Here is a 25,815-nt window from a genome sequence, read left to right on the forward strand (position 1 = left end):
CAGTGGGAAGAAAGCGGCTATACGCTCTGCTTCTTATTGTTTAAGTAGGAAATCGCAACATATCTCATTTAATTATCCTCTGTTAAAGGTTAGCGGCGGAACGAAGATGAGTTAAGCCCATATAGGAAACAGACCGAGTGACGCTTTGCTGTGTTTTAACCGTGATTCTTGTTGTGGTAAGTCCGTGTTTATCTTCTTGTTAGGCTAGCTATTAAGGCCTAACGGCGATCACACACCGAAATATCGGCTTTAAATGTAACATTACCTAATCAGATCTCGCCTGAGAAAAAACATAATGAACGTGGGTTTGTGTTCGTGGTTACGATGCATTGACTTTGATACAATGTCCGCGTCTCAACACTTGGAAGTCGGTTTCAAGTAGCATAGTTACATGCCATTTAATGCTACTCAGTCTGTCGCTAAAAGCCGTTCGGGGACATACCGGTAATTAGGCTATGTGACATCATAATTGTGTCATATATAATGTCCCCGATTATAACTCAATGTATAATGGTGAATTAATTAGCCCTTCTAAAATACTTTATGGTCAGTTATGTTGGCCGGGTTTCCTGCGCGCTTTAGCACATTATATTATTATTATTATTTGATTGTTAATATGATTATTATTCATTAAAATGCATCCAGTATAGCCTAATATAATTAGGCTACATTGCCGTGGTCCCATTTCGTTCCCATCTGATGATGCAGCAAGTCTTTTTGTCTTGTTGGCCTACATCTGACCTTTGTTCAATTGATGTCATGTGAACTTGTTTTTGGCAGACTCACAGTGCTTACTGTATTGTGTGTATGCCATGATGGCATGCTGCTCGTCCTTGTTGTCGTAATGCTCTCTCAGCTGTATCATTTCTGCGTGACCCTATCTCTTCTCAGGTGGCTGCTGGATTAACTAACCATGGTGCAAGAATACCAGTCACCCGTGCGGGTCTACAAATATCCCTTTGAATTAATTATGGCGGTGAGTTATGTGTTTGTACTGTATACGTGTATATGGCTGTTGATGTTTTGCTGCCGCTGCAAAAGACGACTCTTTATTGTGCTGAAGAGACAAAAGGTGGTATGGCACTGGTGAAGCATACTACAGCCTAGGTTATGGTCATACTGTGGCTCTGGGTTATGCTTATGCAACTGACCCAAGTTTTTATGTGGTGAGGTCACTGCTATATATGGTACATGAGCTATACATTGTGTCATTAACAGGAGAAGAATAGAATATAACTTTGTATGGAAGACTTGTGGTACACACGGACGGCACAAAAACATGGCTTGTTGATGCAGTGTATTTGACTTGCTTGAACCCCAGAAAAAAAACATTGGACATAAGTAGCTGATGTGTCTCATACCTCTGAAGAGATAACAATTCAACAGACAAATGAACAGCTGTTACTTCTGTTGTCAGAGAATTTGGCGTCAACTCTGGTACTCGTTACTCTTACAATGGTTGGAATGAAGAAGGAACAAAGAACAATCTGTACAATGTGCTTCCCTTACGTGCAAATGTTTTGGCACATCGTTTGTGCTCTTCTTCGGACCGTTCAGACTTAACAAGAGCATAGTCTCAAAACTTAATTCTTTGTTTGGATGTGCCAATACTTTTTCATTTAAGGGCACTGCTACAGTGTGCAGATGCTTCTATGATTGTCTTCCATTCATCCACCACCTGCCTCATTTGGTTTGTTGATGTACAAGACTACCTTTTTGTGTGGTGGTTGGAATTAAATGATCGCTGCACTCTGTAAAATCACTCTGAAAGAGAATCAGGTGTTGATCACATGGTTTGATTATGTCACTGGACTTCCAACAAGGTCCCTAACCTGAGGTCTTACCCAACAAGTTGTTAAATGTGTAACATTGAACTTTTACCACTCAGTGTCATCTGTCTGTGATCTATTATGAATCCATTCGTTGCTGTCACAAAGTTGTATGGAGCAAGACAATAATGCAATTTTCAGAGTATTAGCATTGACTGTATTTAGTAAAATAATAGTTTATCCCGAATCAGGCAGCACTGGTTTGACCCACTTTTCTACAAGTGCTATATAAGGCTCGGCTGCACGATTATGGCTAAAATGATAATCCAGATTATTTTTAACATCCAGGGTTTTGGAGCAAGACAATAATGCAATTTTCAGAGTATTAGCATTGACTGTATTTAGTAAAATAATAGTTTATCCCAAATCAGGCAGCACTGGTTTGACCCACTTTCTACAAGTGCTATATAAGGCTCGGCTGCACGATTATGGCTAAAATGATAATCCAGATTATTTTTAACATCCAGGGTTTTTCCAGCATAGAGGCATTTGAGTGGCAATAATGTTCGTTCCAGTGTTCTAATACATTATTTATTTTATTAATTTAGTTAATTGGGCTTTTATTTACTGAAGCATAATATACATTTCTGTTGATCAAATGGTCAGGATTACAGTTATGTATAGAGTTCTGTAAAATTAGGTAACACTATTGCTTTTACGGTTGCACTGACATGGGCTGTCATGCGTAGTTGCCTCCAAAGGCAGGAAAAAAAATTACAATCCCTATTATTAATTCAAATAATTGTTAATGATGGTTTTTAGTGGCCTTTTCTTTCGATTTGCCTTTGGTGCATTCACACTGGAAGAATACAAATAATCATATTGCTTAAATCGCAGGGAATCTTTCCCGTTCATGTTAGGAATGTGGAATGTGTTTTAGCTTGTTTAGATAGATGTGACGTTTCCATGTTATCGTACAAACACACGGCGAGTGGTGTATCAAAGACCAGCCATCAGCACACACTGCGCGCGTGCATACGTACACACACGCCATATATTTAATAGTATCCTTTGTGCATTTCCCCCCAAAGTTGATGACTATTCAAGGTTTGATGATTTATTCAACAAAGTGTGAAAGAACTTCCACCTGTTAAGCACGTACCGTCCTCCAGTCAATGGTACATTAATATGCTTCTGCAGCAAGTGAGGCCAGGCAGACCACCAGATAGCTTTCTTTCTCCTCCACGTCTAGTGCCTGAGAAATTCTAAAAATATACAGAAGCTGGCAGTGGCTCAAGAGGTATATCTGCTGCTTGGGAACAATTGAATTTCCTTCCTTTCCCTCCGCGATTCATTCTGGCTTAGTTTCGAATTTTCCTTGAGCAGGACACTGAACACCGACCTAACGGCTCCTGACAAACAGATTGGTGCTTAAATTCACTGTCCATTTACCATTTTTATTTACCAACTGAAAGGCCTGAGTGACATGACTTTTATTGGATTGGCAACATACTATCTGCTCTGCCAAATCAATCAAAATCCTTTAAAAAATATACCATCATACTGGATCGTAGACGAATCCTGGACCCAAATGTAACTCTGACTGTTTAAAACAGTGTACCATGAAACTGTACTGCACGTGTGATAGGGCTGTCACATAAATAATCAAACCATTGACTTTGGGGGGACATTCTGTAAAACATTTGTAATGTTTATCTGATTAGTAGTCTAAGCACAGCTGGCTACCACTCAAAGTGGCCAATTTATTTAATTTATGACCAAAATTCATTTCTGAGTTCACCTCCCTCACCTGTGGTGGTTGGTATCTCCAGTTGTCACTGAGGTGAACAACCTTTTCTGGGGGAAACAACACTGTACTGTCTATTACTAGGATAAAGGGGATTTGGTTGTACAACTGTGCCTTTTTGTTTTGTTTATCCAGGACCAACAGTCCTACACACACACACACACACACACACACACACACACACACACACACACACACACACACACACACACACACACACACACACCACAATTCTGCTGACATTGTTGTTACTTGTCCTCCTTTAAGGTTATCTATTAAGTCAATCAGTTATGCAATGTCCTCTGAGCAAGGCACATAGTGTAATGTAATGTTTTAGATTGTATCGTAGACTGCTGCAGCTGCGTGTCTTTAACCATACAGGCCACATAGCTTCCCACACAGGACACCTCTGTGATTATATGCCATTTACATGTAGCAGCAAAGTAAATTACATTACTGCTTAATGGGCTTATCTTTTAAGTGTTGACTCACCAGTTGTAGTCATTGGAATTTCCATTGCAGCCTATTGTGAATAACACATCTTAGCCTTTTTAAATGCAAATGTATACAGTATGGAGTGTTTATTGCATAGGCCACCGCTCTTTCCAGGTATCCTGTCACTGGCAGTTAGTATTCTGGCCAACACTCCTGACCCTAGATCAGTAACTGCTTGGGACGGTTGGTGAATTGAATTCTGTACCGTTGACGGCAAAATGATCTCCTGGATAGCATATCCAAATGATTTCCCTTTGAATTTATGTAAGAGAGCATGTGCAGTAAAGTAAAACTGCAGTAAAGTAACACTTAAGTTATATAAGGAGTTTGATAGTAAACCCATAATGGTAAAAATGTTGCATGGTGCAAATACGTTATTCTGGAAGTCCAGTTAGACTTGCATTATGCATTTTTTTGGGGGGGGGGCTGGAATGTGAAACGTTTTCATTTTGTCTTGTGAAGGGAGCCATTGATATTTTTAAACAAAGGACAGTACGTCCAGCCAGCTATCAAACTATAGTCTTCTTGTTTTATATACTCAGTACTTCCTTTGTGTATAGTTTAGATGGGGATTGAGTGGGAAGTGGCTTCAGTATGTCTGCTAAGAGGGACAGCTATTTGTAGACTGTATGCTTACAGTTTCAGTTACACAATGTTACTTAATGCTTAATGTTTATAAAACCTGAGTGCAATGTACAATGGCCTGTGTGAGTTAATTGAATAAATTACCATGATGTGTCAACAAGGGCAGGAAGCGCAATGACACCAAAAGCTGTGTGTATTTTAAAAGCCCAGAGATAACACTTGAGACCTGAGGGCCTGTTCTCAATTCAAGAGAGACCCAGTCAGACAGGTCAGACAGGTAAACCTCCACACTCAGGCGAAAGGTCTTGAATTTGTGTTGCTGTTGGCCATTTTTAAGTTTGTAGGTCACCTGCATTTAACTGTGCCAGGAATGTATTTGTTAGTGCTTCAGTACCAGTCACCTGAATTTAACTGCGCCAGGAATGTATTTGTTAGTGCTTCAGTACCAAGTACCAACCTCGAACAATTGAGATTTATAGCAGTTGTGTTCTAGCCATGGAGGCTAATAGGGCTTTGTGAAGAAGCAGGGGATGGTCACACACATCCCAGTTTCTAGTGAATTTGACTGTAATTGTCTTTCTGATGCAACAGATGGGTTGTCTCTTGCCTGGCTCCAGCCCACTCTCTGAGTGGACTGTTTCCCTGGTCTGGTGTTACTTGTAATCTGAATCTGCAGTTTATCCGTCCAAAATGGCGGCTCCTCCAATGAGCGCAGGGGGTGGGGTTGGGACTAACGAATATCCAATCCGTCAATTTCAGGAAGTTCACACACCAGGAAGGCACACACTAGTGATGGGCAATCCTGTTCATTTCAGTGTACGAATCATTTTGTTCATGTTAGCGGTAATGATCCGTTCAAAAGATTTGTTCACGTCCCCCGTTCATAGCGCGATCGTCCCGTGAAAAACACTACCGCGGGAGCGTTTTTATTACGTCGCGAGTACAGCCCGCTGTCGTCCTGTGTGCCGGGGGCTTTTAGGGGGTGGGGGTGTGAACGACCTATTTCAGGGATTTGAACGAATCGTGCACGAGTCTTGCTAATGATTTGATTCTTATGAACAAATCACTCATGAACGACACATCACTAGCACACACGCTCTGATTTCACCAAGCTGTTAATGTTGATTACATGTTTCTGGTCGCAGTTCTGTGTGGAAGCAGTCAATTGCACAGACACACACACACACGCCGTGCACGATCGCTCACGGCCGCGTGCGTGCACGCTCGCACACAGACACACACATGCACAATGTTTGTTGCCATTGTGTTTGCTAATGGCTTGGCTTGCATTGTTGTGCGCACGGATGAAGCCACAAGTAGGCGGATCCGCTGATCTCTAGTGATTAGTTTAGGCCTTAGGGGAAGTCAAAGTCCCTCCCCCATAAATCGTTCAGACAGGGCACATTGTCAGACTCAAGCATCAGCTGAGTCTGAAATCAGGCTAGGTTGTCTCTGCTGTTGGTGACGTTTTCACACTTTTAGAGCTTATTTATCCGTGATAATCATATGGGCATTCCTAATACTAGATGCCAATAAAAGTGAAAAAAAAAATCATGGGTTTGTGCATTTTAGTATCTAAAGTACAGCCCTAATAAAACAAAAACATAATGCGTGATGACGCAGGTTGATTCTACTTAATGACCATAGGTGAGAGTAGGAACGAAGATTGCTCGGTAGACAGAGAGCTTTGCTATTTTTGAAATATCTTGAAATATTTGAATATTATTTGGAATTGGGATGATGTGTGGTCAGTAATAAAGGAGATATTGAAATACGAAATACCGAAGACAGTGTGGTGCTGTATCTAGGAAAATTGACGCAGGAAAACACACATGGAGATGACATGTATGTGGTCAAGGTGCTGCTGGCAGCCAGCAAAAAAGCAATAACAAGATTGTGGTATAGAAGTGACCCTCCAACTTGTGAGCAGTGGCTGTGCATTATGGAGGAAATATATGTGATGGAGAGATTTACACACAAACTCAGGATACAAGAAGAACTGTTCCTTGAGAAATGGACTGAATATAAAACCCAACAGAATGACACCACGAATGTCTGACATGGACTAAAATGTGATAACTAAAACAAAGTAATAATGTTGAACCTGTGATGTTTTGACATGATCTCCTCTGTCTCTCTCTCTCTCTCAGGCGTATGTGAGGAGGTTTCCGAAGTGTCATCTCATCCCTATATTTGTGGACAGTGAGCTCATCAGTGAGACAGAGAGTGAGGACGGTTCCACTCTGGTCACTGAGCGGCGCTGTATGGTGAGCGTGGACGCGCCGCGCCTGCTCAAAAGGGTATGTTGTTCATCCTCTGACCTTTTTATCAAGTGTCTGTTGAACTAGCATGTGGTTAACAGGTGGCCCGGGCCACTCCAGGCCATGACCGTGCACGCGTAGGCGTAGGCTATGCCGTGCGCATGCCAAGAATTTTACTCTGCTTTAAAAAAAAAAGACATGTTGGTATGACATGCTCCATAGACTGTGAAAACAAACAAAAGTCAAGCAATAATAAAGTGTAAAGGTGTGTATGAGTTTCTAAATAATCATATTGGAGTGTATAAATTCATTATTTTCTAAGGATTTATAAAAGAGAAACACTGGACTTGCTTGAAGTCCAGTGTGACATTTCTGCAGTCAGTGATGATTTGGGATGCTATGCTTCCAATGCTTTGTTTTACACATTATTAGATTCTTGTTTTTAAACAAACCTGTATTTTGTACAGTTGTAGCCAGAGGAAAAATCTACAGAAAAGGGAGACTGTACAGAATGTAAATGGGAGAATCATTTAGCAGCCGCGGTATACAGAATATACATTCATGCAGTAGCAGTGTGGCTAGATAGTGTGAGAAATGTGATCCAGGTCATGGCTGTGCACACAAAGGCCATGACGGTGAACACACAGGCTATGACGGTGCACATGCAGACCATGCCCCACTGCCCCAGTTCCTGGCACAGCTTTTAACCCCCTCTAAGACATAGAACGCGCCTGTGTCGCGTTAGATTTTAGCCACTTTAACCATTATTTTATGCTTTAACTATTGCAAAATAGCAGATATACAAGCTCACAAGGCGGCACTCGGGCGCTGCAAGCTTGTTGGTCTGCTATTTTTGAAAAAAACGTGAAAATGTGTGCAAGTCTTTGAATATCTTTGACCCGACTTCTAAATCCTTCCTCTAAATCAGTGGTTCTCAAACCTTTTCATGTCAAGGACCCCCAAGATTACATTATGTTTGTATTTGGCCGCAGACCCCATCTCAAGATATGTTGTTCCACGGACCCCCAGAAGCAGAGATTTGACTTACAAAAGTTTGCTTTGAAAAATATATATTGAAAAAATGTGCACACATTTTCACGATTTTTCAAAAATAGCAGATCTACAGCTTGTATATCTGCTATTTTTCAATAGTTAAAGCATTAAATAATTCTAGGCCTAAATGGGTTAAAAAAGGCGTGAAAGCAACTTCACCATGTGGTTATTTTGTTGAGGAAAAATGAGATTCTAAGATTATAATTTATTTATAATTACAGATTCAAATGGCATGTTTCGGTTCTCACTTCCATCTGTTATGCTATAATTTAATCCAAGTTTTCTGTATTTGCTCATAGTTTCTTTCCTTTTCATTCCTAACGTGTGTGTGTGTGTGTGTGTGTGTGTGTGTGTGTGTGTGTGTGTGTGTGTGTGTAGCTGGCTGGCGTGGACTTCGTGTACTTCATCCAGAAGAACACGCTGGACCGCAGAGAGCGAGCGCTGCACATCGTGGTGACCAACGAGACTTTCTCCAACAGAGTCGTCGTCCACGAGATCTGCAACTATACGGTCCGCCTCTCAACCTAACTACCACACACACACACACACACACACACACACACACACACACACACACACACACACACAGAGCTGGGGATGGTAGACAATTATAATCATGAAACACATCATGTCACGACAGCTCAGGTGTTATTCTTTGTGTATTAACATGGTGCAGAGTCTGACTACACCACCCAGGACCGAAGAGGCATTCTTGCACAGGCTTTACTGCTGCGCTGTCGTTACTGTCGTAGCCAGCATGAGATAAAACAAGTTGCCACCTGTCCTCTACTGCAATGGTGGAAAAGAGAAGGCACTTTCACAGTGCATAGATTGCCATTGTTTATATTTATCAAAAATCATTTTAATACACTCTCTGTTCTGCTGTCTTCACATCTGTGTCAAAAGAGCTACAGTAAAAATCCTGTAGATTCTAGGCAGGCTTCAAAATAGGACGTGCATTGTTAAATACTTTAGAACAGTGGTTCTCAACCTTTTCAGGCCGTGACCCCCAAAATAATCATATTTGAACTTTGGACCCCCCCACCCTGACTAGCATTAAGAGCTAGGCATTACATTTTGTATAACACGGTTCTATTGTGAAAATAGTCGATCTACATGCTCACAACCCCTCGCTATTTTAAAATGTTCTGCCTCTAATATTTGACAATTTCGCCAATGTTTAATTTGTCATTTTAGAGGTATTAAAAAGTCCTTAAATTGTCACTTAAGAAATGTGTGGATACCCTATATCAGGGTGCCCACACTTTTGTGACTTGAGAGCTACTTTTAAAAGGACCAGCTCAACATGATCTACCTTCCCAAAAAACAATGTATCTTAAGGGGGTTTGGAATAGTGGCACTGGCGTTACATATAAGACAAACACACTTACTGTAAATAGTAAGGGAAAAGTCTTCATCCCATTCTGTATGGAAGTGGTAGGTTTTTGGGTTCTTTACTGACTCTTGAAAATAAAATCATTGCAACTGGGGTTTGCCTACTTTAAAAGCCATGAAGGGAGCTGAGAGGCCCTTCTTGAACTTAATTCACGTGACAGATACACAGAAAACGGGTTTGTGATTTTGCTTATAAATATTTGTGTTTATATTTAAATCTTTAGGGCATGTCATGTGATCTACCTGCACAGTCTTTGTGATCTACTGGTAGATCACGATCTACCTTTTGGGCACAGCTGCCCTATATACACTTAAACTTTATGTTGGTTTGTTTACTGTTGAGTGAGAAAACAACATTGCACATTAAGTTAATCATCAGGGGACCCCCCCAAAATAATCTGGGGACCCCCCTGTCTGTATGTCCTCTGTATGTGCGCATGTCCCCCAACATTCTGCCCATGGCGTTCCATCCACACGTCATCAAATATTTGCCCAAATATGGAGTTCACGTCCTCCAGGCTGGTCTTTATTGTGATCTTCTCCTCCACAGGTCCACCCAGAGAATGAGGACTGGACTTGTTTTGAGCAGACGGCCAGTCTGGACATCAAGTCTTTCTTTGGTTTTGAGAGCACAGCGGAGAAACTCGCCATGAAACAGTATGCCAGTAGTATCAAAAAGGTGTGGATCTGAGACTCACAGTATGTCTTGTTTCTGTTTCTGTTTGTGTGTAGGAGGCCTGCAGTATTAATAGTCTGAGACCCACAGTATTAATATTCTGTGATATGTGTGGGTTGCTTAGAAGAAGCATATGAGATGAGTCATCCATGCTTGCCCTGAAGTTATTTGATTATGTTTTTTTTTAACCACACCCTGTTTTAGCTATGTTAATGAGAGTGAGAGAGAATGTGTGTGTTTGCCTGTGGCTCCAGCCATCATTTCATCTGTGCTTACGTATGTAAACAAACTGCGCCGTGCTGCTCACATGCCTGTCCTCCTGCAGGGTAAAGAGATCATAGAATACTACCTGAAAGAGTTGGAGAGTGAGGGAATCACTTCTGTCCCCATCTGGACTCCTTCTCTGGCTTCTCCAGTTGCCACTGCCATGCCCCAGCTGCCCCACTCCACTGCCAAAGCCATCCCGGTGCCCATTGCCAACGGGCAGGCCAGGAAGGAGTCTACCAGTGCCTCTGAGTTACCGCCTGGCTCTCCTGACGGTCAGTGCCTCAAAACTGCCATTGAGAAATAACATGGTGTGGTAGGTAGGGCTAATTTCCCCAGACAAATGCTCTGTTGGGAGTTTTCTGAACCTTTTCAGAAATGGCATGTCATGAGAACATGCATATACTAAATAGTAAATATAAAATGACAAAGTACAGGATCCAAATCCATGAATCATAAACCCTGACATTCATTTAACTTCCCATGCAGCAGTAAAAGACACACAACATTTGCACAATCAGATTGAAGCCCCTGCCCTATCACTTTTAACAACTGTACAAGAAGCTAACTGTGTGAACACGCATGCACATGTGAAGGACCTCAGCTCAGCAGCCAGGCTTGTTCCAGAGAGCAGGACCGCAGTAAATGGAGGCACGTTAACTGGACCTGAAAGGCTCATTGGGTTATAATCCCTGAGCAAGTCTGAAATGCACCAAGGAGCCAAACCATGAAGTGCAGTGTTGCAGAAGTTTGAAGGTGGTTCTGTGTTGTACCAGGAGCCAATGAAGTTATTTCAGTGTTGAGTGAAGAAGTCTCACGAAGGAATAAAGAAGTCAGATCTTGTTTACATATAAAGCCTTCATTAAAAGATCCAGGGTTTAAATAGAGGACTATAAGGCGCACTTAAAAGCCTTTAATTTTCTCAAAAAAACTACAGTGCGCCTTATAGTCCAGTGCGCCTTATATATGGATCATTCATTGACATTGACATTCCCTTTAGCACAGCTCCATCTGTTGGATGCATAACGCAACGGTAGCGTCTATTATGTGCGCCTTATAGTCCGGTGCGCCTTATATATGAAAACAGTTTGAAAATAGACCATTCATTGACAGTGCGCCTTATAGTCCGGTGCGCCTTATAGTCCGGAAAATACCGTATAGTAAATGTTTCAGTACATGCAGGCACTATCGTCAGTGCATGATGTGTGTACGTGTGAGGACTGCAGTATTATCCAAACAATCAGTGGGACAGCTCCAGGTCACGAAGTAGTCTAACCTGTTAGAGAGGAATGCATGAACCAGTTTCTGAGAGTCAGTGTGAGATACAACTCGTCTACTTTTTATATATTTTCCAAGTGATAAAATACTGTTCTGTTATTGTTGGTAATATGATTTATCCAACATAATGCCAAGGTTTCTGACCAGCTCAATGTATGTAGGCGTCAGACGTTTTCTGTCTGACTTTTGGGACAGGTGTAAAATGTACATTGTCTTTCCATTCTAAAAGAAATATACCTTATAGGCTGCCTGGTGTATCTCAAAGTAGTGCAAGCTAACACTGTAAATATTTGACTTGCAGACAAGCTGGATGCAGATTACATCAGACGTTACCTAGGAGACCTAACGCCTCTGCAGGAAAGTTGTCTTATTCGACTGCGCCAGTGGCTTCAGGAGACCCACAAGGGAAAGGTGATGCCTCTCTCTTATCCTTTATATCTCCTGCTCCCTCTATCTCTCCCACTCTCTCTATTTCCCTCTTGATCTCTCTCTCTCTCTCTCTCTCTCTCTCTCTCTCTCTCTCTCTCTCTCTCTCTCTCTCCCACTCTCTCTCTCTCTCTCACACTCCCTTTGTTAAGCTCTTTCTTTCTTTTTCATTCTCACACATGCACTAACATAAGTTATATACATCCCAGTTCTTGCACTCATACAAAAACAAACAAATGCATGAATTGACAACCTGTAATTGAATTCAATTCCTTTCAGCAGCCAGTGGCTCCAAAACACCATCTGCTTTGGCAACCGGTAGTCACATAAAATATTAAAATAAAAATAACTCAGTCAATACAAAAGTCATTATACACAGATCCTGAGTAATGCCAGAAAAGGAGAACTAAGTGCCTTTGTGGCAAAAGTTCTCCCTGGCATTAACTCATTGGCTGCCCCAACCCGAGGAACCCATAGAAAATGCCTGTTTATCACTGCCAGACTTATCTTACCTTTTAACGATCGATGATCAAATTTATCTTGTGGCAAATCACTGACTATTTCCAGCCATGGGCATCAGAGCTGGGCTTGAATAATGTGGCTCCCAGAAACAGATGAAAGTGTATAGATGCCCTTCGTATGTCTCCTGTGTATCAGATTCCAAAGGACCAGCATGTGCTGCGGTTCCTCCGGGCGAGGGACTTCAACCTGGAGAAGTCCAGGGAGATTCTGTGCCAGTCTCTCACCTGGAGGAAGCAGCACCAGGTGGACTTCCTGCTGGACTCCTGGGAGCGTCCTCAGCTGCTGCAGGACTATTACACTGGAGGATGGCACCACCACGACAGAGGTACTACCAGCCCACAACCTTTTCATAGATTCCATAGAGTTTCATTGTTTGACAGCACGATCATCGGTGTATTTTGGATTCAGGTCAATTTGTGTTTTCAGATATTTAACCACTTAAACTGTCAATACTTAATAAACTTGACCTTTCACTCTGTAATTAGTTGTCTCTTTTTCCCCTCTACACCAAAGCTCTTTGCCAAAAATAGCCGATCTACAAGCTCCAAAAGCAGGCGTTGTGAGCTTGTAGATCGGCTATTTTTGGCTAACGTTCTCAGAATAACGACACTAGGGTTCAAGTAGTTAATATAAAACAAGAAGAAAAAAGTTTCCATCACACAAAGATTTGGAGGACACCCTGTAGTAACTCTGAGGACCCCTAGGGGTCCCGGACCCTCTGTTGAAGACCCTTGCCTTAAGCCCCATTCATACTCTGTTGGAGCGTTGAGAGTCTATTTTGTACAGGTCCGAGTATATTCTGCAGTGGTGGACACATTAATTAGTATTTTTCATTTACTCATTAGAGATAGGCTAAGCTTATTCAGGTCAAATTATGAAAACCTAAACTCTTACTGTACATTAACACTGAAGATCATATAGTGTAGATTGGGGTCCCATGAATAAAAGTTTAATTGGAGGACCTTGAAATGAAAAAGGTTGAATTGACTTCGTGGCTGCCATTGACATGTTACAGTGCGTTTACCGTGGAGTCTCACACATGTCATGAGCCAATAAACTGTGTAGGGATGACCTGGGATGATTCTACAGTATATGTAAAGTCCAGACAGACTGAAATGGAGCAGTCCCCTTTATCACCAGCGATGCGAAATATCTCCCATTAGTTAGCACTTCTAATAATAGCCCAGCTGATAAAAGAAAAATAATTGCCTGTGAGTTCTTAGCAGTACTGGCTTAGTGGCAAGGATAACATACCATTTAAGGAGTTTTTGAGGGCCAGTGTTATTAAAGAGCAGTTTTTCTGTGAGCCAACTGTTATTGAAGAGCAGTTTTTCTGTGGATTACATTTTATATTATGTTGCATTTTAATATGTTGTGTTTTTTGGGCTTCTACCCAATGGGATTTCCTCCTAGAATATAGGTCATAATCATTTCTCCTCTATTTATTTACCAATGACACTCTGTTGATTGTTAATGTTAATGAATCACAACTTGCATGGTTCCTCCTTAGTGCCGGTCTGGTTTAACCCATTTAGAACGGGTACACATTTTGTGTATCATTATTTTATGCTTTAACTATTGAAAAATAGCAGATATACAAGCTGGTGCCGCGCTGCGAGCTTGTAGATCTGCTATTTTTGAAAAATTATGAAAATTAGAATTTTGAATCCTTCTAAGATTTTTTGAAAAACCTATGTTTCTATGTCAGCAATCTGGCCAGCCACCGTCAAAGAAAAGGTCATTTTCGCTTAACTGGAGCTCAGTTAGTCTGTTCTTGAGACACTACTATGTCAGTGGTTCTCAAACTTTTTCACGTGAGGGACCCCCAAAATGATATGTATTTGGCCACGGACCCCCATCTCAAAATATCTAGTTCCAGGGACCCCCCAGAAGCAAAATTTGAGTAACAAACGTTCGCTTTAAAAATACATATATTCAAAGATTTGCACACATTTTCACGACTTTTCAAAAATAGCAGATCTACAAGCTCGCAGCTTGTATATCTGCTATTTATTAATAGTTAAAGCATCCACAAATTTTAGGCCTAAATGGTTTAATTGAATAGACTTTGGCTACTCTCTGTTGATTTTAAACGTGTGCACATGTGTTCTGTGTTTAGATGGCCGTCCTCTTTATATATTGCGCTTGGGTCAAATGGACACAAAGGGCTTGGTACGGGCCCTGGGAGAAGAGGCTCTGCTGAGACAGGTGAGTTTAAACTGAATGGAAGGATGTTTATTGGTCCTTTTATAACTTAATGTGCCGCACAGCCATCATCAGACAGACAGACAGACAGGCTACAACAGACAAAACTTCATGTCAATATCAATATCACAGTCCAATAGCAAGTAGCTAGGCAACATGATCAGTCTTATACAACTCATATCACTCCTCCCACACTGATAGACCCAAAGGATCTATGAGATCGACACCCTATAACCTACCTTCTGCCTTATTACACCTAGTATACAGCTCTAATAATCACCTCCCCTTTCTTCACAACTCGGGACTCACAGAAATCTTGCTGGCTATATTAACTATATTATGTAACTTGTTATTATTATTAATCGCTGACAAAGAGAGCATCACCAGGCAATAAAACGAGAGAGCAATAGAAGAGGACCATTTATGTCCCTGTCCACTCTGAACTGTCTGCTCATGCAGACATTTCTTGTAGATAACATTTGTGTTGTGACAGTTTAGTGTTGGTTCCTAATTATTTGTATTCATCTACCACTTCAATGCACTCCCCAATCGAGAGTCATTAGTTGGTTTTATCACCGGTTCTAAAATCAAAGTTGATCTCTTCAGTTTTCTTGGTGTTTAAATGAAGAACACTGGACCTGAACCAACTAACATGCCCATACCTGATAGCTGGTGTCATCATACTATTCTATCAAATCCACAACTGCCGTCACTGTGTCATCATCAAATGTAATAGAATCATGATCAGACATGTTGCTTCTGCATTCATTTGTGTTGAGTAAATGAAACTGGGGAAATAGTGCTCCCTTGTGGAGTCCCAGTATTGGTAATAACAGGAGAAGAGACTACCCCATTTACACACTGTCAATGTGATCAGTCAGTCAGAAAAGACTCCACCTGTGATGTGGTTTACTCCTCAGCGCGGTAGTCACTCATCATAATATGAAGTCTATGTGTCAATCCTGCACTTTATATGATATTACATTGATATGTATTGTTAATTAATATGCGGTGTCCCATCTAAATAAACAAAGTATTACATTCAAATCTGAGAGGGTTAAATGGCGATAGACCCTATTCACGGCCCGCACACGCACTCTGCAAACTTCTCAGCAACTTCCTTGTGCCGACGTCAGCTTTGATCATGCTAGCCGTATTTTATACTGTACTATTCGGAAAATGCATTAAATTTGCGAGTTCTGTGTTAACTCTATGGGCTTTTAGTAGGGTTTTCCCCTTCAACCGTGACGTCAGCACCAGGAAGTTGCTAGAGTAACTCCTTTACTCTAAATACAAACGCACAACTGCACTCGCATGCGTTTCCTTTTTTACGATACACTGCCTTTTCAACACTTAACATTATGAATGGATTCAGGTGCTGTCCATCAACGAGGAGGGCCTGAGGCGCTGTGAAGAAAACACCAGAGTTTTTGGCCGACCCATCAGGTACCTGCAGCACTGATATGAATGAATCTCTTCATTTTACTGAACCCAAGGCTTGATTTGTGTTTGTGATTTTACTGCTGTCACCCACCAAAAATTGTAGATCTACACGCTCACAATGTGCCACGGCACGACGGGCTGCGAGTTTGTAGATTGGCTATTTCTGATGCGCAACACCCCTTGCGCAACTAAGCGTAACTCGGGCTTCAAGAGCGACTCGGGAGGATGGGGTCAAGACCCGAAAGAGAGATTAGACGTATGCACCAGGACGTAAACTTGTAAAAAAAAGCAGATCTACAAGCACACAACGCGTTACTTCGCGCAGCGTTGTGAGCTTGTAGATTGGCTAATTTCATTACTTCTTAATTATTATTATTCATTATTTATGGAATTTCCTAACTATATAACCTATATAAAAATAAATATGTACATATATATTTTTTGAAATGTAGGAAAAGGCAACTTATGCACACTTGATTAAAGCTTAGAGATGGGTCTCGCACACACAAATCATAATACAGTCTCCCTCTCTCCTATAGCTGTTGGACGTGCCTGGTGGACCTGGAGGGTCTGAACATGCGTCACCTGTGGAGGCCGGGGGTCAAGGCCCTGCTGAGGCTCATCGAGGTGGTGGAGGCCAACTACCCCGAGACGCTGGGGCGTCTGCTCATCCTGAGGGCTCCCAGGGTGTTCCCCGTGCTCTGGACGCTGGTGAGCGGCCAGGCGTCATTCAGTGTTTCATTTCCTCGTTGTCGGGTGGAAACCTTGCATGTACAAAACCGTTCGTTCTGTATTCATTGTCTTATGAAGAGGCTTTCGCACACCCAGTTCCCCTCAAGCAGATGCGTGGGTAACAAAACAGTAGGAAGGAATCTGACTCCGAGACAAATTAACCACTTGTACGTTCCAGAGAGTCATTTATTGAAAGAGCAACGTTTCAGTCGTGAGACCTTTCTCAAGCTCTTTCAATAAATTACCTTTCTCAAGTATTTATCGTCTAAAAAATTATTTAAACTAGTGAAAATCGATCTACAAGTTCACAGTGCTTGTAGGTCTGCTATTTTCACTAGTTTTGTGCGACACTTTTGTATGATAAAGTAGGGCTTTAATTTACCAAAAAAACATACACATTTGAAACTTGGAGATTCTGCCCGACAGTGATGCTTTTGTTCTCTGGGGACTGAAATGCTCATTTCCCTAATGTACCCATTGTTTACAACAATGAACTGAACTAGTGGAAGTGCAGGGCTTTTCTGTTGGTTCAAACTCATAAAAGGTTTTTATGTTTATATTAGTATTGATCACATTGGTCTTTAATGACATTGCAGGCTGCTGACTTGTAATATTTCTGTGCTGCATTTCCAGGTTAGTCCATTCATTGATGAGAACACTCGCAAAAAGTTCCTGGTTTATGCCGGTAATGATTACCAGGATTCAGGAGGCCTGGTGGACTACATTGACAAAGAGATCCTCCCTGACTTCCTGGGCGGCGACTGCATGGTGAGACTCGGAACATTATTTTATAACTTACAATGTAAGACGGATTTATACTTTGCTGTACACCGCTGACCACATGCCTAGCTCAAATCACCAGGTGTTGAGAGCTTGTAGAAAGACTATTTGCTCTAACTTGAGCATACAGCATGGCACTGTGAATTAATGCTGCCAAAAGGTAGGCGTTTGCACCAAACAAACACCCTTCTGCTTCTCTATCTGTGATATTTTTCTTGGAAGGGAGCGAAAGCAACCTGCTAGATGCATGAGCTTTGAAAAATGTAAATTCAAATGCGAATTCAGGGTGACCCAGATGAAGTCAGTCAAGCAGCAACACATTGCTGCGTTATATTTTATAACAGACTTTGCGGCACGAGCGGAGTTGGTAGAGAGGCCGCCTGGGAATTGAAAGGTCAGCGGTTTGCCCCCCCATGTCCGCCCAGTCTGTGTCCCTAAGTATCCCTAAGCAAGACACTTAACCTCTAACTGCACTATTAATAGAAGTCACTGCTCCTAAGAAAGGGTAAATTCCAAGTATGTGCACTGCAAATATACCGTACAGTGAGAAATACTCCAGCAACAACTAAAGGGGACTAGGTTATCATTATATAACCTCATATTATATGAATTATTACATTCCATAGGCTTTCAAGTATCTCATTTATTTGATATGCGTCAGCCTTCGTGGCAGTTTCTTATATGTTGCAGGGGGCTAGCCATCTATAAGGTCAGTCTCTGTACATTCAGTTTTCTAGAAGGCCCTTTTCAGCTGTGCACAGTTTTACTTGTGTCATGAATGTCAGTTGCTGGTGAGCTCACGGTTTGTCCCTTATTATGTCTCCGTTCAGTGTGAGGTCCCCGAAGGCGGCACGGTCCCCAAGTCTTTGTACCGGACAGCCGAGGAGCTGGAGAGTGGCGAGAACCGCCTGTGGGCCGACTCCATCTACAAGAGTGCCAGTGTCTTCAAAGGAGCTCCGTATGAGGTATGCTTTGTTTACCACATCTCGCCAGAATTGATGTTTATCTTCTTGATGTTCTACTTCATGATAATGTTGACTCATGTTTGTTAGCTTAGCGAGTGTACTATTAACCTGATACTTGGTATTTGTGTCAACGTCAAAGTACGCTGGCATGATTTGTCCCTCTAAAGCAGTGGTTCCCCAAACCTTTTAGATCAAGCTAAGTGAGTTTAGATCTACAAGCCCACACATGTCGCTTCACGCCGCGCTGTGAACGTTGCAGCTATTTTCACTATTTCTTAAACGTTTTGTTTTCTAATTTATGAAATGTATTCGATTTTTCTTTTATTTCTTCATGAAACGAAGAAAAATATAATTACATTTTTAAATTCACATTCTTGAAAATAAATAGCTGGGGGCCCAAATTTTTTTTTTGAAAATGTTTTGAAATAATAATAGTGTGTTTGGGAAACAGTGCTCTAAAGTATGCAAATAGTTGGTAAGTGTGATTGTGCACTGTTCAGGTCTACGTGCAGATCTGGTCTGCCAGGATGGCAGACCAGATCTAATAATAATACCGTCGGATGACGAAACCTCAAACAAACTGCATTTCCTCGCTCACTCTCTCTGTCTCTCCATGTATGCGTCAGTACTACTGCACTGTGGGTGGAAGAGACACTGTGTGTCATTGCGATCTTTCGAAATGTCCCCAATGACAAGAACACTATGTATGTTGACAAGACAAATGTTGGTGTAACTAAGATTAGCTGAAAAATCAACATTTTACATGCTCATCAACTAGGATGCAACTCCCTGGACGGATAGCTTGCACCCGATTGGCATGTACACATTTCCTGTACGGGTGGGAGTGACAATTGGTCTGCGATTAATTCACATAAATCAGTAAATCTATAATGGCAACCCTTGATTTGATCCATCTTGTTCCCTCTCCTCACTCCCTCTGACTGAGTACTGTCAACAGTGTTTGTGCTCCTTTGCAAAGGTTAACTGACTGGGGGATGTGGAAACGTTTGAGATTAAGTGAATGTTTATTGTTACTAGCCTAACTATGTATTTGCAAGCTATCATTGCTGACATCGGCAATCAAGGATCAGCCGGTAATAATTGAACATCGAATATACATTTTCAGAGCAAGTGTTTCGAATTAAAAGAGATACAATAAAACACAAAGGTCAATACTACTAGCTGCAGTACGTAATATATTCAGTGTTAATGAGCAAGTGAGAAGCCTGACTGTACCGGTACTTAATTATATGGATATTGTATATAGGCAGTAGGGTATCATGCACCTGCATGATACTGATGAAATAATGTGATGTTTCAATATAACTTAACATAATATTATAAAGGCGTCAGTCACAATATTTCTGTTGCTCAGAATAAAAATCTGATTCATACATTGAATAACTTGCCTAGGGACATTACCATGTTCATAGCGATGTAGTGCAGAAGCATGAATGATGATCAAAACACTTAACATTTAGCAGACGGTCTTAGCCAGAGTATAGTCATGTGTGAAAATCTGGGGTTGTCACTGCCCCCCCCTTTCAGCTCTGACTCTGCAGTCAAGCATGTCTGACTCTTGATTCTGTGGATTAGGGTGCCACCTACTGGTACAAAACCATACTGCATGCCTGCAACAGCAACCAAGCTGTCTGAAACGGAATGATTAATGGTTGACGGTCCGCTGTTCTGTGTTTACCATGTTCCTCTAGCTGCTGATCGAGATCACAGAGGCCTCGTCCGTCATCACCTGGGACTTTGACGTGTGCAAAGGAGACGTGATCTTCCACATCTACCACTCCAAGCGGGCCCCCCAGCCGCCAAAGAAAGACGCCATCAAAGACTCCCTCGGAGCAGCGGGTATCACGTCCCCGGGTGCCAGCAACCTCCAGCTGATAGACAGGAGCTGGGTGCTGGGACAGGACTACAGCATGGTGGAGACCGCACTCACTTGCAAGGAAGGAGAGAGTGTACAGGTCAGGACAATAGGGAATAGATTGAACAAGAATGATCTCTCGATATGAGCTCTTTTGATATGCATGTTTATTGCTCCTTTTAAGTCCATAGAAGTTATATATAAATGTTATTACAGTCTGCCCCCAGGCGAGCGGTTACACATCTCCATTCAGAAACATTGCCATTCAGAAGATTGACTTCCATATTCCATTATTCTAAATGGAGGTGTCACCTAAACCTAACCTAAACCCTAACCCTAACCTCAGTGGGGGAATTTCTGAATGGGGATGTTTCTAAGTTGGGGTGTTTCTGAATGGAGGTCTGCCCCCAGGCCCACAGGGTAGAAAATAATACATTACAAAAATAAAAAGAGAATATTCACGAGCCCCTCCGGAGCTAAGAGAGGCACTCATGCCAACATTCGCCCAGCCCCTCTGGAGCTAAAAGAGGCACTCATGCCAACATTCACCCAGCCCCTCTGGAGCTAAAAGAGGCACTCATGCCAACATTCACCCAGCCCCTCTGGAGCTAAAAGAGGCACTCATGCCAACATTCACCCAGCCCCTCTGGAGCTAAAAGAGGCACTCATGCCAACATTCACCCAGCCCCTCCGGAGCTAAAAGAGGCACTCATGCCAGCGTCCTCTAATGGTAGACGTGTACCTGACAGAGCTGCAGCCAGGGTCTGTCATCAGTCCAATTAATCCATTCAGGGAGCGATCCAGTCTGCACATGAACTTGTAGGTCAGGTTCCTCAACAGAACCATGAAGGCAAAGTACAGAAGAGCTCACTGTGCTCCTGGGTTTCTTTAACAGTATTCGAAGGCAGTCATTGTAGGCTACTTGCAGCTACCCTAAGCTCTCTTTCTTATAATTCACCCACAGAGGGGCTGTATACAGAGGGGTGCAGTAAGCTCTAAACAGGTTTACCTTTACCGGGTTACCTTTCAGTAGTACAATGGTGAAATTTACGAACCAACATATTTGCTTGTATATAGAGCATTCTCCTCTGTCTAGACATATCCTCATTAACCTCTAGGGTGTCTGGTAAAAGGCAGGAAACTTGATTTCCAAGTCATCCTTAGTTCTACAGATCAGGACCATGCTCTTCTTAGCATTATACTTAATATCAAAGTTGTAATACTCTATACATATATTTAAACATAAACCATTTTCCCTGTTAATGGCTTTATTTTTAGAGTTTACATTATTACCAGTAAGACGCCTAATGGTGAAAATATGGGCTTAATATTGATGGCATAAAAAGGATTCTATTGTATGGGAATTCCCAGATATGGGCTTAATATTGATCTTAATATTTATCTGCCTCTCAGTCCTTGTCCCCTTTTATGGGCATAAAGGGATTCTATTAGTGTGGTTGCCCTAACAGGGCATCGTCTGGGAATCAGATGTAGAGGTCAGCTCCATATATGGGGATCTAGGTGATGATCCAGTCATCACCATGGATATCCAGGGTTTGATCTTTGAGGTGATGTCGCAACAATGTGATGTCACAATGTCAACAACGTGATGTCACAACAGGTCAGCAGCTATAGACATTGAGGCGTTACTCACAGAAAAGATGTGCTGGTTTTCATAGTTAACTGCGACCTACGGTCGCAATTACACCTTATATCCATAGATAAAAAGGAAAGAAAGGTCAGGCACACTGTAGCTGACTTCATTCAGGCATACCTAAATATAGTCCCTTAAACACTTGCAACGCGTTCTTAGCTTGTCGATCGGCTAATTTCTGCCAAAGCTTTCCCCACAATAACAGAAAACATCCTAGCATAGAGCCCTGAGGGAGCGGCAATGTGCAGACCCTTCTTTCCCTTTGATCTGTATTCATTTTGGATCCAGCACCTGCCTTCAAAAGGTTTTTGGATGTGTGCGACTTCTTTTGATCCTGTACACTTTCCCTATAGTCATTAACATATACAGAAGATCCTTCTATAAAGTGTATATGTGTGTGTGTTTGTGTATGTGTCTGAGTTCTGGTTGTCCAGAACTGCGGATCTGACCCGGTCAGATTGGCATGCCTGGGAATTCCGGGCACCGACATTCCCAGATGTGGTCATGAAAGGGACACGGACAGATATCTCCATATATTGGGCATAAAAGGGAACCAGACAGACAGACGGGTACAACGGTTTTGCATAATCGGAGTGGCATGCGTTCCCAATGGGCCTCAGCCTAGTCCAAATAACTGCATCAATGTTGGTTAACACATTGCACAGTTACGAAACATGGACTTTTGAAAGTTTCTCATGAATCTTATTTTTTTTTTCTTGGTACAGTTTCAAAACAGTGCCACTTGAAATTTGCTTGAGATGGTGAATCGGCAAAGTCAACTGTATTGCGGTATTACTGTATTATTTATGCATTTTAAATTGTGGATTGAGTTTTTGAACAATTTACAAACATGCAATTATGTGTTAGGGTTAGGGTTAGGGTTTCACTGACCTTTTAATAACTTTGGAGAAAATGTGAATAAATGTGAAGTGTAAAAATAAAAGCAACTCACTTCAAAGACTAGGCACGCAAAATTAAAAGTCTTTGATTATGCCGCCACATCAGCAGCATCATTATGTTGATGCTGCTTCATAATCATTTAATTTTGATTGAGAGTGCGGATTTTATCTTTGTTTAATACAATTACTGCCAGGTATTGATGTATTAATTCATCTGCCACTGCTGGGATTTTCAGTATTTATACCTCAATTTCTCTGGCAACTGGAAAGCACCATGTGGGCAGGATGTACAGTAAAAAAAACACATGGCCAGGTGGACTATCGTCTTTTCTTTCACCCGGAAAAGAAAATTTGTATCTACAATCATCCGTTCTTTAGTTAAGGGCCGTAGAAAGAAACGCAATCTTGTAAAAGAAGCTGGGTGGAGCGAAAATAATTGACATTTCCGGTTGTATTTTGGGATTTGTAGTCCTGGGATCACTTGCTGTTAGCGTCTTTTCAGCGAATCACTGAAAACACGGACATGACGCAGATCTACGTCTTCGGCGGTCAACCGTTCCGGCAGGACATGACCTAGATCCACGCCCTTGGCGGTGAATGTGTTTAGTGTAGGGTGACCAGACGTCCCGGTTTGGCTGGGACTGTCCGTTTTCAAGCTGCGTGTCCTGGTGTCCCGACAATACACTAATATGTCCCGGTTTTCAAAAGTCATTAGTGGTCTGTTTTGTATGATATATGGTTGCAAGCTATGAATGGACGGGTCCAATGACCAATGTGGTCTTTTAACGCTCTCTCTCTCCTCTCCAGGGCTCTCACATAACGCGCTGGCCCGGCTTCTATATCCTCCAGTGGCGTTTTCACAACTCGCCGGCCTGCTCGGCGTCCAGCCTGCCTCGCGTGGACGACGTGTTGGCCTCTTTGCAGGTCTCCTCTCATAAGTGCAAGGTCATGTACTACACCGAGGTGCTGGCCTCTCACGACTTCAGGTCAGTTCATGCACCAGCAGCAGCAGCCTGCAGTCCCTCTGGTCCAGTGGTTCTCAACCTTTTCAGGCTGTGACCCCCCAAAATAATCAAATTTTAAACTGGGTACCCCCCCACCGTACGAGCACTAAGAGTTGAGGCATTACATTTTGTATAACACGGTTCTATTGGCAATGACAATTTGTAAAATCAGCCATTTTGACGCCAGCAAGGCCTGCCAAAATACATTTTAGTCAACAAAATCTACTGTAGATTTAGTCAACTAAAATCCTATGATATTTAGTAGACTTCAAACACTAAAGCATTTTAGATGACTAAAACGAAATGGAATTTTATTCAAAAGACTACAACTAAAACAAATGATAACAAGTTGTTATGACAAAAAAACAGATTTGTTGTGTCTGTCTCTCTTATCAGGGGATCCATGACCAGCCTGGAGTCGAGCCATAGTGGCTTCTCCATGCTCAGTGCTGCCACCACCTCCTCTAACCAATCGCAGAGCAGCTCGACCGTCTCAAGATAGCATCCAGCCAATAGGACGTGCCCATAGTTTCCACCCCTGGAGGGGGTGTTAAAGGAACACTCCACTGTTTTTATCAACCTTGATCTCCATATCTTTCTTGGTAGCTGCGCATTCATCCTAGGACACAACGGTAATGGGTTTTCACTTCAGGTGATTGTGCATGCGCTTGTAGCGGACTAGTCCTGCCTCGAGACCAGAAGCCAACGCTTCTACTTGGAACGGGGGGATGGATTCCCCTTTGGATGAGCGGTAGATGAAATGTTTGCTTTCCCATGCAGGATGCCTGCGTTCCAACCTAGTTCAATTATCATAAATCTACAAAGTTGATATCATGAGGTCACTAAACATCTTGACACAACTTTGACAGTGACACGTTCCTTTTTTAAAAGAAGTGCTGAAATTTGAACTCGAGCTGACTTTCGGACAGCATCTACTGTGCCTTTTCTTCTTCACTGATAACCTGGCAATGTGAGAGGACTGACTCAACGTATTACTGCCCAACCTGCCCTCGGAGAGGAGTTTCTGTCAGGCGTTTGAAAATCTGTCTCTGTGCCTTTGATTAAATGTACTGCATTAATATAGTGCCTTTTCTAGCCATCAAGCATAGACCATGCTAAATGTTTTACATTGTATTTCACATTAAGCATTAACCACACACACTCAGCAGAGTCAGCCATACAAGGTGCTTACCTTGGTTAGGGGTTCAATGTCTCGCTCCACGACTAAGGCGGGCACTTAACTACCTAAGCCACTGCCACCTCTGATGAATGAGTTGATTTGTAGTGATAATATATGCTTGTATGAATTTACATGTATTTCACATGTGACTAGACAAGGCAAGGGTGGGGGAGGGGGGCTTAAATGCAAATGGTAAAGTGTTACAAACACTCCAGCAAATATTATGGTTATTACAGTACAGAAGGTTCTATCTTCAATCACTTGGTTCTTTTCCATTATCCATTCATTTGAGAATGGAGGGGGTAAAGTTGAAGACTAACAAAATTATGTTATTTATTTGTGTGCAATACAGGAATCCCACACACAGCCCCTCTTGTTGAAATGGGTGTTGTTGGCCACAAGATGTCAGTGTGTGATATGAATGAGAATTCGCCTCTACTGTAAGTCGTCTGCAGGCGGCTTCGTAGGGTTTTTACTGTTTTACTTTGTCAAACCTTCAGGTGTACACAAAGCATACTAAAGTGAAATAAATATTTGAACTTGGGA

The 25,815-nt window shown here is 42.1% G+C and overlaps 1 protein-coding gene across 1 annotated transcript; it reads left to right on the forward strand.

Moving 5' to 3' along the window:
• On the forward strand, nt 1-25,813 carry LOC308284144 (SEC14-like protein 1). Its single transcript, XM_080724693.1, has 16 exons — nt 1-176; nt 892-976; nt 6,807-6,956; nt 8,349-8,480; nt 9,916-10,044; nt 10,367-10,580; nt 11,885-11,994; nt 12,667-12,856; nt 14,651-14,739; nt 16,112-16,182; nt 16,719-16,890; nt 17,545-17,679; nt 18,522-18,656; nt 20,369-20,632; nt 23,893-24,071; nt 24,486-25,813. The coding sequence occupies exons 2-16, from the start codon at nt 914-916 to the stop codon at nt 24,589-24,591; spliced, it is 2,139 nt and encodes a 712-aa protein (XP_080580819.1). The 5' UTR covers nt 1-176; nt 892-913; the 3' UTR covers nt 24,592-25,813.
• Nucleotides 25,814-25,815: the final 2 nt, after the last annotated feature.

The sequence above is a fragment of the Nannobrachium achirus genome, assembly GCF_963921795.1.
Source record: "Nannobrachium achirus genome assembly, chromosome: 4".
NCBI classification, from domain to species: domain Eukaryota; kingdom Metazoa; phylum Chordata; class Actinopteri; order Myctophiformes; family Myctophidae; genus Nannobrachium; species Nannobrachium achirus.